Source organism: Rhinopithecus roxellana, chromosome 19 (genome assembly GCF_007565055.1).
Source record: "Rhinopithecus roxellana isolate Shanxi Qingling chromosome 19, ASM756505v1, whole genome shotgun sequence".
Lineage (NCBI taxonomy): Eukaryota > Metazoa > Chordata > Mammalia > Primates > Cercopithecidae > Rhinopithecus > Rhinopithecus roxellana.
In genome coordinates this window covers 82,301,329-82,317,889 of record NC_044567.1, presented here as the reverse complement: position 1 = coordinate 82,317,889, position 16,561 = coordinate 82,301,329, and the positions used below count along the sequence as shown (strand labels likewise).

General features: G+C 37.7%; 1 protein-coding gene across 4 annotated transcripts in view; it reads left to right on the top strand.

The window, feature by feature from the left end:
- ABCA6 (ATP binding cassette subfamily A member 6) overlaps nucleotides 1-15,954 on the top strand; it is a 62,067-nt gene extending 46,113 nt beyond the window's left edge. For all 4 annotated transcript variants that reach the window (XM_030922566.1, XM_030922567.1, XM_010353120.2 and 1 more), the window contains 14 exons: nucleotides 3,536-3,655; nucleotides 5,206-5,283; nucleotides 6,489-6,580; nucleotides 7,273-7,393; nucleotides 8,001-8,118; nucleotides 9,002-9,093; nucleotides 9,483-9,637; nucleotides 10,149-10,224; nucleotides 10,299-10,393; nucleotides 11,358-11,477; nucleotides 11,674-11,814; nucleotides 13,511-13,590; nucleotides 15,390-15,445; nucleotides 15,582-15,954. In XM_030922566.1, coding sequence (XP_030778426.1) covers nucleotides 3,536-3,655; nucleotides 5,206-5,283; nucleotides 6,489-6,580; nucleotides 7,273-7,393; nucleotides 8,001-8,118; nucleotides 9,002-9,093; nucleotides 9,483-9,637; nucleotides 10,149-10,224; nucleotides 10,299-10,393; nucleotides 11,358-11,477; nucleotides 11,674-11,814; nucleotides 13,511-13,590; nucleotides 15,390-15,445; nucleotides 15,582-15,683 — 1,446 coding nt within the window. In that variant the 3' untranslated portion in view covers nucleotides 15,684-15,954. The remainder of the gene's footprint in view (nucleotides 1-3,535; nucleotides 3,656-5,205; nucleotides 5,284-6,488; nucleotides 6,581-7,272; nucleotides 7,394-8,000; nucleotides 8,119-9,001; nucleotides 9,094-9,482; nucleotides 9,638-10,148; nucleotides 10,225-10,298; nucleotides 10,394-11,357; nucleotides 11,478-11,673; nucleotides 11,815-13,510; nucleotides 13,591-15,389; nucleotides 15,446-15,581) is intronic.
- The last annotated feature ends 607 nt before the right edge of the window (nucleotides 15,955-16,561 follow it).

The window sequence follows — 16,561 nt, the reverse complement described above, 5'->3', positions numbered from 1 at the left end:
TTCTTTTCAGCCAGCACTCTTGCATCTGTCTGGCAAAGATGAACAAAGAATTCACATTCATTCTTTGTGTTTGCCAGTAGTTTTAGCTCTGAATGAAGTCTACCGTGGAGGTGATAGCCAAGAAATGTCAGGGTTATTGTCCAACATGGTTGCACTTGGGTCTGCTCCTGCCAGCCTGAGTGATGCTGCTGGTGCCCTAGTGAGTGCCCCTCATAAACGCTCTTTCAGCAGCTTGTGCTTCAGTCCTAGGTAAACAGCGTACTAGAATCATGGTTCCTTCTGTGGCTTTTGCCACTCTTTGTGTTGACCCTTATTACACAGAAATCATTACAAACTGGAACAAATGCACATCTAGATGGACACATTTTTTTGCTATGTGCCTCATGAAATAGTTGCCCCTGGTTTACCGTGTACTCACAACTTATCCCAGTTTGTATAGAGCTGGGAATTTTTCAGACAAGGGAGCATTCAACATCAGTGGTAGAAACATACCTCAGCCCTTGCCTTTTAGCTTTTAGTGGAGAAGCTGAGCTGGTTTGATTTCCTCACGGCTGCAGGCTCTGTAGTGATGCTTTGGGTTGGAAAACATTATAGACAAGATTTTCTCAGCCAAGTTCCAGGAGTTCAAACCTGCGCATCAATTCCATAGACTGTGATAGACCTTCTAGAACTTAATATGCCAGAATCTTCCAAAACAATACGTTTCATCTCTAGACTTAGAAAGCAGAAACCATTTTCCCATTGTGGAGTAAGGAGTGAGAGTCCAGTGAGAGCAATTTTCCTTCAAAACACAGCAGAAGGCAGAATCTGCATTATCATATTATGAATTTGCCTTGTATATATGGCAGCAAGTGAATAGATGAACAAAAGAAGAAATTTAACTTTGTTCTTTCTAAAGTAAGATGATAATGCAGAACTGCTTCTTAGGCTTGTGGACTAAGGTGGTGATTAAGGTGTTCTCACTGTGATTTGAAAAAAAATTGTCACAAATAAAAGATCACAGCAGAAAATCAAACGTGACACTGAAAAACACTGTATTTTTAAAATCAAAACACATACACACATGATTGCATTCCTTTTATCCTTTGCTGCCATTTATGCTTAAGTTGTTATGGATTCAGATAAGGCAAGACAATATTCCAGAGGCAAGGTATGTTTTGTAAAATAAAGACTGTCCAAAATGTAAAAACAAAATTACACCGCAGTGTAATAGTAAAATGTGTATTTGTATATTTGTAATTTCCAATTATTTTTTCTTTGCCCTTCTTATGCTTATCTATTTCAGTGTATTTATTTATTTATTTCATTTTTCTGTCACTGGAAGGAATCTACATATTTCTAGAATGATGGAATGTCAGACCTGAAAGAAATTTGAAATTGTCTAGTATGATTTACCTAATTTTATAGTGTTGCAGGAAATTAAGGAAACAGAGAGACTGATCGGGATGCAGGAGAGCTTTTATTTTAGGTGTGTATCGGCTCAGCGGACATGCGTCCTGAAAGTCTGAGCCCCAAACAAAGAAAGTGAGCAACTTTTAAGCATTTTGGGGCGGGAAAAACGTGAGGCAGGAAGCAGGTTTGCAGAAGCGAGAACAAACGCTGTTAGTCATTTATGCCATGACTTACATCTTAGGAAAAATATGAGTTGCAACTCAACTTTCACTTATTTATCTTGTGACCTTGCAGCTGCACAGCAAGAACAACAGGGACTTACAGAACTTACAAATATGTGGGAAAGAGATATGGTTAATGTTTCTTGGGACAGACAGTATTCTCTCTTAACTTTAACTTCTGGGAGAGGCCACTTAAATTCTTTTCAGCCTTGGTTAATGCAGCAATTCATTCTATGAGTCATTGTTATTTTTCTTATATTACTATAATTTTTACTATTATTACTTATACTATTATTCTGTTATTTTCTTAATTTCCTACTTCAATAGAGGAAAGAATTAAGTAACTTGCTCAGAAAAACACGAAGAATAGTGACAGGCTCAGGAATAAACTTGAGTCTCAGACCTTATGTCATTCCTCATGTTAAAAAATATGAGACAGTAGCATGGTTGGAAATACTGATTCAAAACTTGTGCTGATTAACACATCTTGATTTCAGTAGGCTAAAAAGTTGCAAAATTATACCTCTTCACAAAGACCTCAAGCAGTTTGCACTAAAATTTGCATTTGCATACAGATAACTTATAAGTCATTTCTAAATATGTATTGAAAATATATGTTGTGAGAATTTGTCTTTCATCGTACAGCTAGTATCAACTTAAACCAAGCTAGTCCTAGGACTAAGGTAATTTATTTACTCCTCACAGGATCATATGTCAGAAGGTATAGTGTGTTGATATTCAGTGTAGTTGTCCTTTGGTGATGTGGGATCCATTTGGAAGGACAGTGCAGGCGATGTCTCTCCATGGTTGAGTGAAGCCACAGTCAGCAGTTAATTTGTTTCTAGAGTCCAGTGGACTTCCGTACCTCCAGGGTTGTGGTGCTTCATGGGCACCCCAGACCCCTGTCTGATAAGGAAGTACCTTTTCAGCCTATTATGCTCTGTGGTGGAGGTATAGTAGCACATCTTAGCACATTGAGTCCTGGAGTAATCTCTCATACTGTGAAAGTTTAGACTCCTCTCTTGTTCCAGTGGATGAGAAGAGAGGAAAGATTGTAGAAATGTGGAGGTCTGGTAGAATAAGAGAAGTCAGCTAAGTGAACTAAAGGACTTAGAGTAAACCCCAGATTTCTCATTTGTAAAGGGAGAGATAATAAAAGTATCTACATTATGGAGTTGTGAGGATTAAATAATTCCTGCTAAATTATTAAAACCTGGCATTTATGTAATACTTAGTGAATTTAGCAATTATGATTCTGTTTTTATTATAATCAGTACATTAATAAGATCTGGCAGAGGGTAGTGCTCAATACATACTTGGCTGATCAATTTATTCTTAAAACAAAAAAATAAACAATTATCCTTATTCCTTCCCATTTGCCAATAAAAATTTATAAAATAAAATAAATCCATCACAATAAAAATACACACTCTCAGAAAAGTCCTTTGTTTGGTATGGGGAAGAAAGGGAGCAGGAAGGACAATGAGAAAGCTCTACAGTAGTCTGGTTGAGAGACAGTATGGATTGTTCATTCTTTTATGATAGCCATGTAACTTTCAACATATACAGGTTTTTATTCATTAGCAATATTGTTACCTTAGCCATAAAAAGGTAATCCCTCTATCCTCTTGTCTTGGATTAAATTTAATAATACACTGGCAAGAAGTCTATTTGGTCATTTTAGCTTTCACCTTAGTCTCCAGTCTTTATTAAGAATTTTCTATTGGGGATCATATGTATTCTTGTTAACAAAAGCTTCTTCCCTACTCTCTCTAAAAGTAGAAACTATCATTGCCAAATGAGTATATCTGCGTATAGGAACATTATGATATACATCATGAGAACACCTGTATCTTAAATGTTTTACGAAATACCAATGGGTTGAATATGTCTGATACAATATATTTGAACTTCCCTTGTAGGCCTCCATCATCATGTTTGTTACCGCTTTAATCAGTCATTTTGACCTAAGTATATTGATTACCACCATGGTATTGGTTCCTTCATATACCTTGCTTGGATTTAAAACATTTTTGGAAGTGGTAAGAAATGTTACCAACTGTGTCATTAATTTTGAATATGTAGCTTATTAAAGTGCTTTTCCCAGATCAAGAGAGACAGACAGTAGTGGAACTGGGAAGTAACAGCAAGTGGGCATAAGAGATTTTGGGGAGATGATGAAAATGTTCAAAAGGGGAATTGTGGTGATGCTTGCACAACTCTGTAAGCTTACTAAACTTCCTTGAGTTCTACTCTCAGAATGAGTGAATTTTATCACATGCAAAATTAAATCTCAATAAAACATTTAAACTTTTGCCCTATTCACTTTGCCAAATATAGGCATTGTCAAATGCCATTCAAATATGGGTAATGCCAGATTGGGGGGAAAATGTGCTTGGTTTGACAGGTATTTGTTAGCCGCTGAGTATAAACTCATATGCGATTCCATTCAATCATTCAAAAATATGTATCAAATACTATTCTCTGTTAGTCACTGTGCTAGTAATTGGGGACACCTGATGAGCAAGATAGCACAGTCCTGACTTCCCCAAAGCTTAGTGGAGGCAAAGACAGACCGAACTTACTCAAGTCAATACAAGGAACCTAAAGGTTACAAAGCACAAGGGCAAAGGGCCAAGGGAGGACACACAAAGCACAGCTGGTGTGTTCTAGCAAGTCAGACAATTCTTCTGGGGACATTATATTTAAATACATGGCTAAAGGATGAATAAGAATTAGTTAATGGGACAGGAGGCAAGCATGTTCTGCAGAAGAAAGCAAAGGCACCAAATCAGGAAAAGCCAGGAGGCATTAAAGAAACTGAATGTGGTTCAAGTGGAGAAAAGTATACGATGAGGCCAGGGCAAGATAGTTCAGTGGAGAACACACTTTTTGGAGCTCTGTACCACCCAATGAAATGGCTTTAAGGAAAGTAAAGAGGGCTTCCGTAATCGGGGATGTCCTTGGCGAACTGGAAAAGCCTTCCATTTGCAAAAATACATCTCCATTGGCTGAGCAATGCCTGAAGTTCTTGATTAGAAACTAACCCCTTTGCTTAAAGCATTTTCCTCCTAAGTAGACCTGCAAGGTGAAATACACTCATCTAGATCTGTCATGTATTATTTAGGAGGAATGAGTAACTTTCTGAATGAATTGATTGATGAAGAAAGAATAACATGCTGGAACTAATTATCATTATAGGCAAATAGTCACCACTGGGATAAGAAGGGGCTCTGAAAAGGCTTGTCTGGGGCGCTTAAGAAAAATATTGTTAACCTCCAGAAATTTTACCAGTGCCAACACCTCTCTCTGCTATACGTTTAGTAGACTTTCTGCAAATGTTAAAACCAAATTAAAAAAAAAAAATTGGAAGAGAGCAACAGACATAGGCTACTTGCTTATTGAGAGACAGCAAGAGTTGAGTAGGAGGTTCTCCTTCTCTGTGGGGAATTACTTTGTCACTAGTGCACACAGAGAAACTGAGCTTGATAAGGAAAATAGTCAATATGTGAATTTTATATTATGTAAATGCAAATCATAAAGCAGATGAATTATCATTAGTGTGTGTGTGTGTTTTGTTTTGTCTTTTCAGAGAGACCAGCAGCACTACAGAGAATCTCCAGAGGCAAATTTCAAATTGAGTGCCACTGATTTTCTAGTTTGCTTCATAGTAAGAAGAACTTTCCACCTCAGCACACATTCTTTTGGATGACTGTCATTCACTATAACAATTTGATCTTGTCCAAAATGTGCCACTTTAAAAATGTTTTTATATGATCTTGATAAAGCAATTACCTTCAGACATGTTTCTAACCCTTAGAGTTAACTTTTTACATGCTTGGATTGGCTATATATGTCCAAAATTTAATATTAAATTAATTTTTTGTTTACTTATCCTGTTTACTGTCCCTCCTCTAAATTTGAGAGAGCTTGTAAAAGACAGAGATGCAATATAACTTACTTTCTTTGAATAATAGATAAAAAGGCGAAAATTGAATAATACAAGTGAAAGGGAAAATGATTATTTTGGTGTATTTAGGCTGCAGGAAACTACTGTCTTTGAATCCCATGTGTCAGTACTTTTCTAGGCACAGGAGAAAATAAAGACAGAAGTCCCTGCCCTCATGGAGCTTATATTCTAGTGGAAGGAGACGGATAATAAACTAAATGGATTATATGTGTGGTATCAGATGGGTGGTCAGGAAAGGCTTCGAGAAGAGCACTTCAGTAGGAAGTAGTAAGAGTGACCCTGGCTCAATCCAGGGTCAGCCAGGCCAGTGTGGTTTTGACTGAATGACCAAGGTAAAGAGTGATAAGAAAGATGGCCACAGAATTCATGGGATAAAGTGAGAGGCCAGGAGAAAGGGTTGCACAGGGTAATCTAGATTACTCTAAAGGCTTTGACTCTACTCTGAGTGATGGAGGAGGAGTCATTGGAGGGTTTTAAGCACAGCGGTAAATTCAGACTTACGTATTTAAAAAGTAGCTCTGGATACTGTGTTCAGAACAGATGTTTAGAGCAAGAGGGGCAGAGATAGCCCAGGTAGGAAGGGGTTGCAACCTTCCAGGTGAGACATTATAATGACCTAGGCCTGAGTAGGAGTACCATGAGTAGGGGTGAGAAATAATTGGGTTATGGATAATTTTGAAGATAGAGAAGATAGAATTTACTTACAAACTGAATGTGGGTGGCAAGAAGAAAGGAGACAGGTTTCACTAACCTGGATTGTGAATGTATAGCTACATCTCTCTGCCAACTTATGAGAATGATTCACAACTACTTACCCAAAGACAAAATACCACCAACTTAATTCAAATGTTTAAATAATATTTGTGAACCTATGCCTAAATATAACTGTATTTCTTTGCTCACAGCCCTACTTTCAGACTTTGCTATTCGTTTTTGTTCTAAGATGTATGGAACTAAAATATGGAAAGAAAAGAATGCGAAAAGATCCTGTTTTCAGGTTGGGATGAAATTTAACTTTATACTTAATATCATATTTTAACATTCTTAGATGGTGTCTGCGCTATCATCTTGTTAATACAGATTTACATCTACAAGGGAAGCACATGTTGATTGTCATGAGGGAAGGTGGATTGCTGCCTTACTGCCAAGAGATAGAACTCCCAGGCAGAGTTCTGGCTGTAAGCAGCTGTAAGAAACCTTCACTCCATCCAAAATTTAGTAAGCACCCAAATATGCCATTCTCTCCTCCGAGATAATTGTGCATCCTTGAAGAAAAAAGATGGGAAGGAATTGATTTAGCAACATAGTTGAGTGTTTTACAAATGGAGGGCGTAGAAAGGGTGAGCAGTAAATGATGTTGAAAAAAAATCTGGTGTGATGAAGATGGGCTCAGACTGAGTAGAGAAAATGAAAGTGACATGGATTTTAAAGAGAAAGGAGCAATATCTGCTGACAGATTTGAAAGGGTCAAAGATTCTTACTGGAAGAATGGCAACAACACCAAGAAAGGGATTCTGGCTAGTGGGACAGGAGTTCTTGGCAAAAGCAGAAGCGATGTTGACAGTCATCATCACATCATCACCTGCATGTTAGAGAAGAGGACAGTAGTAAAATCACAGGAAAGCTGATTTTTGACACATCTTTTAACAGCTAGAATACCACATGTAAAACATTTCATTTTCTCTGTAGAATTTCCCCCCAAAGTAGAGATGCTAAACCAAATCCAGAAGAACCCATAGATGAAGATGAAGATGTTCAAGCAGAAAGAATAAGAACAGCAACTGCTCTGACCACTTCAATCTTAGACGAGGTAAAAAAACAAGGGGCAAAATGGATGTTAATGGAGATATTCAAGAACTGTCAAGAACAGGATTTGATACGCTGGGTTTCATTTTGAAAGTTTGGAGTTTGGTGCATTTCTATATTATGCGAGCAGGACACTCCAAAGAAGTGCCTGCATAATCAAGGCACTTCACTTATTTGGAGTCTCCTAGAAGCTAAAAAGAACACAAAACCTAATGGTTTTATTTTTCTTTTGAGAAAAGTGGGCTTTCATAATTAGGGCTGTAATTGCAAGACCAAACAAGACCTCATGAGTTAAAGAATTTAAGTTAGATTTGTCGTAGAATGCTAAATAGAGATTAAGATTTTAAGGGTTACTCTATCTGACTATTTGACATGGTTCCATGAGGTTAGCCATCCCTCTTCTGGCAAGACAATGAGCTGCTTCCATGAAATTTAGTCTATTTAGAAGCAAGAAATATTTTCTACGTTAATGAAAGGGTATTACATTTAGCAGCATGAATTACTCTCAACTCAAAATATGGTTTGGTTTATGACATAAGGCATGAATGGTTCCAGCAGAGAACTAAAGTCTCTGAAATTTAAGAGGAAAATCATGCTGTCATCTCTTCTAGAAACCTGTTATAATTGCCAGCTGTCTACACAAAGAATATGCAGGCCAGAAGAAAAGTTGCTTTTCAAAGAGGAAGAAGAAAATAGCAGCAAGAAATATCTCTTTCTGTGTTCAAGAAGGTCTGTAATAATCCCTTTTACAATTCATCATTATTTTTAGAACTACCTGTTGAGCATCTATGTCATAGGCACAGTTGTACTTGCTGAAGCATTTATTCAATGTATATATATTTTTAGTGTGCCAGGGAGTGTTTTAGACTCTGGAAATACAATTGTGAAGGAACTAGACAAAGAGAATCCAGGTAGAGGAAACCGTGAGGGCAGGGACACAGACACATTTGGAAAGATCTTCAGCCAAGAGGCCACTGGATGCATCCATAAATGGAAGGGATAAAGCTATAGAGCTGAGCAGTGCCAGATTAGGTACAGCTTTTGAAAACAGCAATGAGTTTGTGTTTTGTACAAGTTAGTGAAATACCATTGGAGAGTTTTTCGTGGACTTGTGTCATATTTAATTTATATTTTGAAAAGATTACAGATTGGCTATTGTTTATTTGTCAGTTTGGTTGTGGGGGGACAAGTTCAGAGGCTTTTATATCAGTTGGGATGAAAGATGATGGTAACTTGAACACAGGTAGTTGAATTTGGGATGACGAAAATATCCCTAACTTCTCAAGTTTGAGAATCATTCATACACGTACTCAGTGCATCAGCCATCTATTATGGAAAACAACTGGGCACATTTCCAACTGAAACAAGTAATCCGGGGGGGAGGGGGAAGGACAGATGTATTGACATCAAATTCACAAGGTTTGCCATAACATTTGGCATAATTACAGAAAATAAAGAACATGCTTTGGTGACATGGATTACATGTATGTTATCAATCTCAAAATAGTACTAACTGAAGGGTACAGAGATCTTAGAAGATTTCACTGGAACAAAAGATTTATGTTGTTCAGTATTTCACTTCCAATATTGATAGTCTGATTCTTTCTTTCAGGTGAAATTTTCGGATTGCTGGGACCCAATGGTGCTGGGAAAAGTTCATCTATTAGAATGATATCTGGGATCACAAAGCCAACTGCTGGAGAGGTAGTGAGGAAATGGTTTCCGTTTCCAAAACAGAAATTTCATGATACATACAGAGTCCATCTTTGAAAGACTATACCCCTCTTGAAATTTTTACTGGGCATCAAGTGTTTATAACAGGACTTGGAATATTACCAGAAACCAATTACCTTCTCCTCATCGGTTTCTCAGGAACTACCTGAGCTTATTAGGTCTCTTTTCTCCTTTGCATGTAAAACTATATTTTTATGTTAGTACTTTAAATCATTTTCTGTGATAAATATATGAAGTAATTTCTATAGTATTTATTTGATGGTTAAACAATGTAGGCGTTTATATATGTCAGTTTCTGGAGTAATTGCACTATTGGAAAAAAGGCTGCATGCCTTTCTAAAGCTCTTTTATTTTTTTAGGTGGAACTGAAAGGCTGCAGTTCAGTTTTGGGTCACCTGGGGTACTGCCCTCAGGAGAACGTGCTGTGGCCCATGCTGACGGTAAGGGAGCACCTGGAGGTGTACGCTGCTGTCAAGGGGCTCAGCAAAGCGGATGCAAGGCTCACCATTGCAAGGTACAGATGGGACCTGCGATTCCTTTGTGTCAGAATGCAGGGAAACTGTTGCAATGATGATTAATTCACTAATAAAGAACGGAGAGTGAATATGATATCTCCACCCTTCCAGAGTGTCAGTGGCAGAGCAGGGATGAGGGACAAGACCTGACTTCCTGCATCCCTGAATGAGAGATCTTTAAAAAATGATTGTATAAAATAATTGACAAGGAATAAATGAATGAATCACCATAAGTCATCATCCATTTCAGTTTTCTAATTTAAAAATCCTGGACATGAAATAATCATCCATTTTCAGTTTCTCATTCAGAATTCTAATTTTTCCTAAAACTGTTTATGAGATAAAAAAAAAATATTTCATGTTTCAAAATCAATCTCTTTTTTAAAATTGTGAGTTAGGATTTTGACAATAATATTGCTAAACTTCCCTCCAATGCCGTTACTGTTCTGTGTGCTTGGATTTTCCAAAAACCTTCTCTTGACCAGATGTCCTCATTCTGTTTTCTATCAGATTAGTGAGTGCTTTCAAACTGCATGAGCAGCTGAATGTTCCTGTGCAGAAATTAACAACAGGAACCATGAGAAAGGTATGTGTGGTGTGTGATGCTCTATGGAGAGCTGGTGTGGTGTGGCAGCAAACGGGTGTTTTTCTGCATTGCAGTTGTGTTTTGTGCTGAGCCTCCTGGGAAACTCACCTGTCTTGCTCCTGGATGAACCATCTACGGGTGTAGACCCCACAGGGCAGCAGCAAATGTGGTGAGCATCATTATACCCCAGAGCTGTGAGATGCACATTAGGGGAATGTTGCATATTTTAAGTGATCTTGGAAAATCAGTCCTCAAACCCACTGGTTCCTGATTCAGTGGACATAATTTATATTATCAGGAAAACAAATATTTAACCAATAGATGATCTAATCTGCATGATGTTCACGTGGTATTCAGGTTTAAGAAACCTCACATTTTCTTGGGGTTTTAGGTTTTTAATGTGGACTGTTAAAATACAAAAATATTTTACCTTTTAATTATTGAGATGTCTATAACTGTTTCCTCTTTTTTTCCTTCTACTTTGTTTCCTTGGAGACTATTAACTTCCTGACACAATTTTCCGATTTTTTTTTTTCCTTTTTAATGTGACCTGTCAAATTTGTTCCTCCAGTTTTTCTTGGGTTTATTCTTTTTCTTACTTTCCCATCTAGGATTTACCCTTTGGAATAACAAAACCTTCAATCTAGTTTCATATTTGTCACTGTCCAGTACTTTTCCAACTTTAACAAAAACTTTGTTATGGCAATTTTATACAAATGTAGAGAATTGCTTATGAATCCATTATTCCCATGGAGAAGTTCCAGCAGGTATCAATAGAACCAATCTCCTTTCATCTGTATCTTCACCTACTTCCTTTCTCCACCTTCCGATTATTTTGAAGGAAAAACAAAGCAGCATATTCTTTAATTTATAAATATTTCAGTTAGTATCTTCAGAAGATAAGGAGTTTTGTTAACTCTTTAAAAAAAGGTGTTTAACTCAACTACAATATGATTAGCATATCTAAAAATATTTAATAATTTTTCTTTATGTTATCAAAAACCTAGTCGGTGCTTACATTGCACTATTTTTTTTGAATTAGGATCTGAATGTGATTCATATATTGTATTTTATCTTGTTTTTCTTCTGCACTTAGTTGTTTTAAATACTGTTAATTTTTTTGCTCACTTCAGGCAGGCAATCCAGGCAGTCATTAAAAACACAGAGAGGGGTGTCCTCCTGACCACCCATAATCTGGCTGAGGCAGAGGCCTTGTGTGACCGTGTGGCCATCATGGTGTCTGGAAGGCTTAGGTGGGTGTCTCTCCAGAGCCTGCATTTAATGCCCAAAATGAGATTTCCCATGGAAAGAGCAAAATCCCTGTGTGGCTGGAGCCCTTCCGTTTGGCTTCCTTGGTGACACCTTTTCTTCTACATTTGAAATTTAAGAATAACATTAAAAAAATAAGGGCAATATTTTTTTCCAACATATTCTCTTTCTTGCCCATAGATGCATTGGTTCCATCCAACACCTGAAAAACAAACTTGGCAAGGATTACATTCTAGAGCTGAAAGTGAAGGAACCTTCTCAAGTTACTTTGGTCCACAATGAGATTCTGAAGCTTTTCTCACAGGCAGCAGGGCAGGAAAGGTGAGACCGGCTTTTGATTATGGAGAAATACAGAGGCTTTATCCACTCAGTGGTTTCCTTTTAGCTGTGTGAGAAATTCATAGCGATTTTACTTCAAAATAAAAGTTAGGGACCGCAGAAACTGATTTGTTCAGTATTCCAGTTTATAAGAGATTGAGACCTACTCAGGAAGCTGTGTCCCTCGGGGCAGCCCAGGCACACCCTCCTTGGCCATCCCAGGCTGATTCCTAGCTCCAGAGGGGGACTTGGAAAGATTTGGGGAAAGGAGCTTCTGATGACTGAAACCCACACAGGACCACAGTGGTGTCCTTCCTGGGCCTCCTTATAAACGCTTAACATATAAATTTTTAAAATGTAAAAGATGTAAATATTTAGGGTGAATTTTCCCCATAGGAAACAAATGGCAATTGAGATCATCAAAGAGTCTCTCTTTAATGGAATTTTCGTACCTTAAAATGGAGACTGGAAAGGGGTGTGTGTGCATGCCCACATATCTGTGTGTGTGTGTGTGTATGTGTGTGTGTGTTTGTGTACGTCTGTATGTTGTTTGGGGGAGGGCAAGAAGGTGGAGCAGAAACTGAATTTGAAATTGCTGTGGAGAGATAAGCACATCAAAAAATAGGACATAAAAGCTACTATTTTATTTTAGCCCAGTGTAAATGTAATTAAATTTTCTAAGATAGATATCAGAATGTATAACTTCGTCCCATTCCCAGACGTTTGGTGTCACAAATCAGAGAAGCGGTTTTAATATAAGTGGGAAGATCAAAAATGATAAGACAGAAAGAGCAGGGGCTGGTCTGAAAAGGGCCAATCCTGGACATCTGGTCAACCTTAGTGCCACCTGGGAGCACCAAACCCCTGTTTGGGAATAGGGCATGAGGGTTTACAGCCAGAAGTAGCACACAGAAGCAAGATGCCCCAAATCAATTATAGCTCTTCCTTAGAGGTCAGGGAAGTATTTAGTTAAAGTATTTTATGTCCTTCCTCTACTGCTAACTCCAACTCTCCCAACCTCATGTTATTCTTTACAAGTTAGACTTCTGGGAGGTGGGGGAATCAAGGAGATTCTGAGGTTTTTTGATTGGCAGCCCCAGCTCTATCGATTTCCTTACTTCTGGATGGCCCTAGGGCCTAGAAAGCCTTCAAAGTAAGTATGTCTTCCCTGCAGATCTTTTGCCAATATCAACCTCCATCTCCAAGATTTGCCACTATTTATGGTTTTACAAAATAGTCCTGAATTTACTTTTATTTAAATGTTTATATTTTCCATTGTAAATGTAATGCAAATTGCTGGAAGTGTCAGAAATAAAGAAAAAATTCATTCATTAAAAAAAACAAAACAATGAATTAGCTTTCTGATTACAAAGATGAACACTTATTTTGGGTTAATTGCCAACCTAATTTGAACTAACCAGAGGGAATAGTTCAGAATACCAGATTTTCAACAAGCAAAGGTTTTGCATAAGCTAAGCACATATGTAATTATGCTGAGTTATTACCAGGAGAGCTGTCTGCAACAGCCAGATACCAAAAATCATTTCAAAACAATGCTATGATTTCATATTTAAGCCATACATTAATTTGCATTACTTTTATTTTAAGAAGAAAATTGTTGGTAGTGTCAATATTTATTCTGATGCTCATTTTCTCCCCTTGAAACTCAGAGTTGAATACGACATCTTCCTGTTTTCAGGTATTCCTCCTTGTTAACCTATAAGCTGCCAGTGGCAGACGTTTACCCTCTATCGCAGGCCTTTCACAAATTAGAGGCAGGTAAGAGTGACCACATTCAAATAAATCTTTTGAAGAATTAACTAACACTAAAATAATAATTTAATGGAAGCTAATTGGGTAACAATTTTTTAAAACAGGCCCGTAGGGCATGATTTTTAAGAATCCTAATGGTAGGTAATGGTGCGATTTAACCCCAATTTAGGTTAATCTGATTCTATGAAAAGAGGTTAATCTCCAGTGCAGGGACTGAAGCTGCAGGAAACACACATGCTTGACTGTTCTTACTGTGAAGCCATGGCATCCCACCCTAAAAGCCCCTGTGTGTGGCCTGTAGAATCCATTCACACCAAGTGTGCCAAATTCTTACTTTACTCCCTTTCTTTCCTTACATATCCACCTCCTTCCCACTTTTCTCCCTCAGTAGATGCCCTTGCTTTGTATTTCACTAATAAAATAGAAGCAACAGAGAAAGTTTCCATCTATCCATCAACCTCCTTGTGTCTGTGCACGTGTATTTGGCCTTCTTATTTGAATGATCGCTTCGACCATCCCCCGGATTGTGTGTAACTCCTCTTGCTAATTGAAATTGTCCACACTCACTCTCCTGTCATCATTTTCTCTGCTTTCGACCCCATCATTCCCAACAGCAGACCATCGTGGTATAGTTTCTCAGCACAGCATAATGGTGAAGAACTCAAACTCTAGACCCCATCTTTCTGGGTTCTCAGCCCAGGCCTGTTGCTTACTAGCTGGGTGACGTTGGGTTAGGTACTCAATCCCTGCATATCTAGATGGTTCGTCTCTACAATGATGGATACTCTTAGTGCCCACTTGGCCAGGTTGTTAGGATTAAATGAGTAAATATTTTAAGCACCTAGAACAATGCCTGGCTCATTATGTTTGACATAATATATGTCATAATGTATATCTCTGCTTTGTTCCTTCCACACTAGACAGATGACTTTCTAGTTCTTCCTAAATGCTGCCAGACATGTAAGCTCCTGCCTCAGGACTTTGTACTTGCTAATCCTTCTTCCTGGAATTCTCCTTCCTAAACATCCAGGTCTCTTCCTCCCATTTTCAGGTGTTGGTTCAATTATTACCTGATTACTGTGGCCTTCTCGATATGACTATCTGGTAAAAAAGAGTGCCTAGTGCTCCCTATTTATTTTAATCAGCTTTATTTTTCTTTAAAGCCACTATCATCATTAACTTTATCATATATTTAAGTGTTTGTGTATTTAATGTCACTAATTCCTCCCACTAACATGCAAACTACATCAAGGCAGGAGTATTTGTCTATTTTCTTGACTGTTCTATTTCTGGCATCTACGAGTGCCTCACACCTAGCAGATTCTTAGTGTATAAATGGTGAAGTATGCACACATGGATATGTGAATCTGGTAACAACTGTCACACAGACTTTTTGGTGGGGAAGTCCAGCAGAGAGGTGATATAACAGATGAACTGGATGAAGGGAGTTTTGAGTTCTCTTAAAGAGGATGGGATAGGATCTTCCTCATGTGTAACAATATTTTGACCGATGATTAGTTCTTCAAGGAACATATGTATCTTCCAAATACATATGCATGCAATACCAAAACAAATATTACTGAAACATAATATGAGAAAATGATAACATCAATATTAATATAGTATGTATTTACATTAAATCTTTATGGCTTTCATTATTGCATCCTTACATCAAGTATTTGCTTATTCAACTTTATCTATTTATATTAATGATTTACATTTTTATCATTTGTGATTTTGAAAAAATTATTGGTAATAAATTGTAAGCATCTACTCTTAATACTAGTCTTTTTTTTTTCCATCAGTGAAGCATAACTTCAACCTGGAAGAATACAGCCTCTCTCAGTGCACATTGGAGAAGGTAAGTCAACTGGTTTGACTTTGTATCATCCTGGTAAATTTCACATGAAAGCAACATGCATTTTCCTATTCGTTTGGAAGACCAACAACTTGATAATCTCTCTTCCTTCTTTCCTTCTTCTTTGTCTCCTAATTAGGTATTCTTAGAGCTTTCTAAAGAGCAGGAAGTGGGAAATTTTGATGAAGAAGTTGATACAACAATGAGATGGAAACTCCTCCCTCATTCAGATGAACCTTAAAACCTCAAACCTAGTAATTTTTTGTTGATGTCCTATAAACTTATGTTTTATGTAATAATTAGTAGTACATTTAATTTTAAAGATCATTTAAAATTAACATCAGGTGTATTTTGTATATTTAGTTAATAAATACATAAATTTAAAAATTATTCTTCCTCTCAAACATAGGGGTGATAGCAAACCTGTGATAAAGGCAATGCAAAGTATTAGTAAAGCCACCCAAAGAGTCAGGCACTGGGTATTGTGGAAATCAAACTATATAAACATAGAATTTTTTAAAAATGACTTTTTTGGCCGGGCGCGGTGGCTCAAGCCTGTAATCCCAGCACTTTGGGAGGCCGAGATGGGCGGATCACGAGGTCAGGAGATCGAGACCATCCTGGCTAATACGGTGAAACCCCGTCTCTACTAAAAAATACAAAAAAAAAAAAAAAAAAAAAACTAGCTGGGCGAGGTGGCGGGCGCCTGTAGTCCCAGCTACTTGGGAGGCTGAGGCAGGAGAATGGCGTAAACCCGGGCGGCGGAGCTTGCAGTGAGCTGAGATCTGGCCACTGCACTCCAGCCTGGGCGACACAACGAGACTCCGTCTCAAAAAAAAAAAAAAAAAAAAAAATTGACTTTTTTACCTTTTACTAAAAACATTCTCTTGCTGAAATATGTGAAGGATATATTCAGTAGCCAAGAGTTGCATGACTACTTCACACCAGTTCGTGATACAACAGGTATACAAGTTTTCTTTTATAAGCAAGTAAAGACTTGCTTATAAAAGTAAAGACTTATAAGCAAGTAAGACTCAAGAGTCTTCTGAAAATGTTCCAGAAATTGCTTTAAAACTCACAAGTAAGGGGCCAGGCGCTGTGGCTCACGCCTGTAATCCC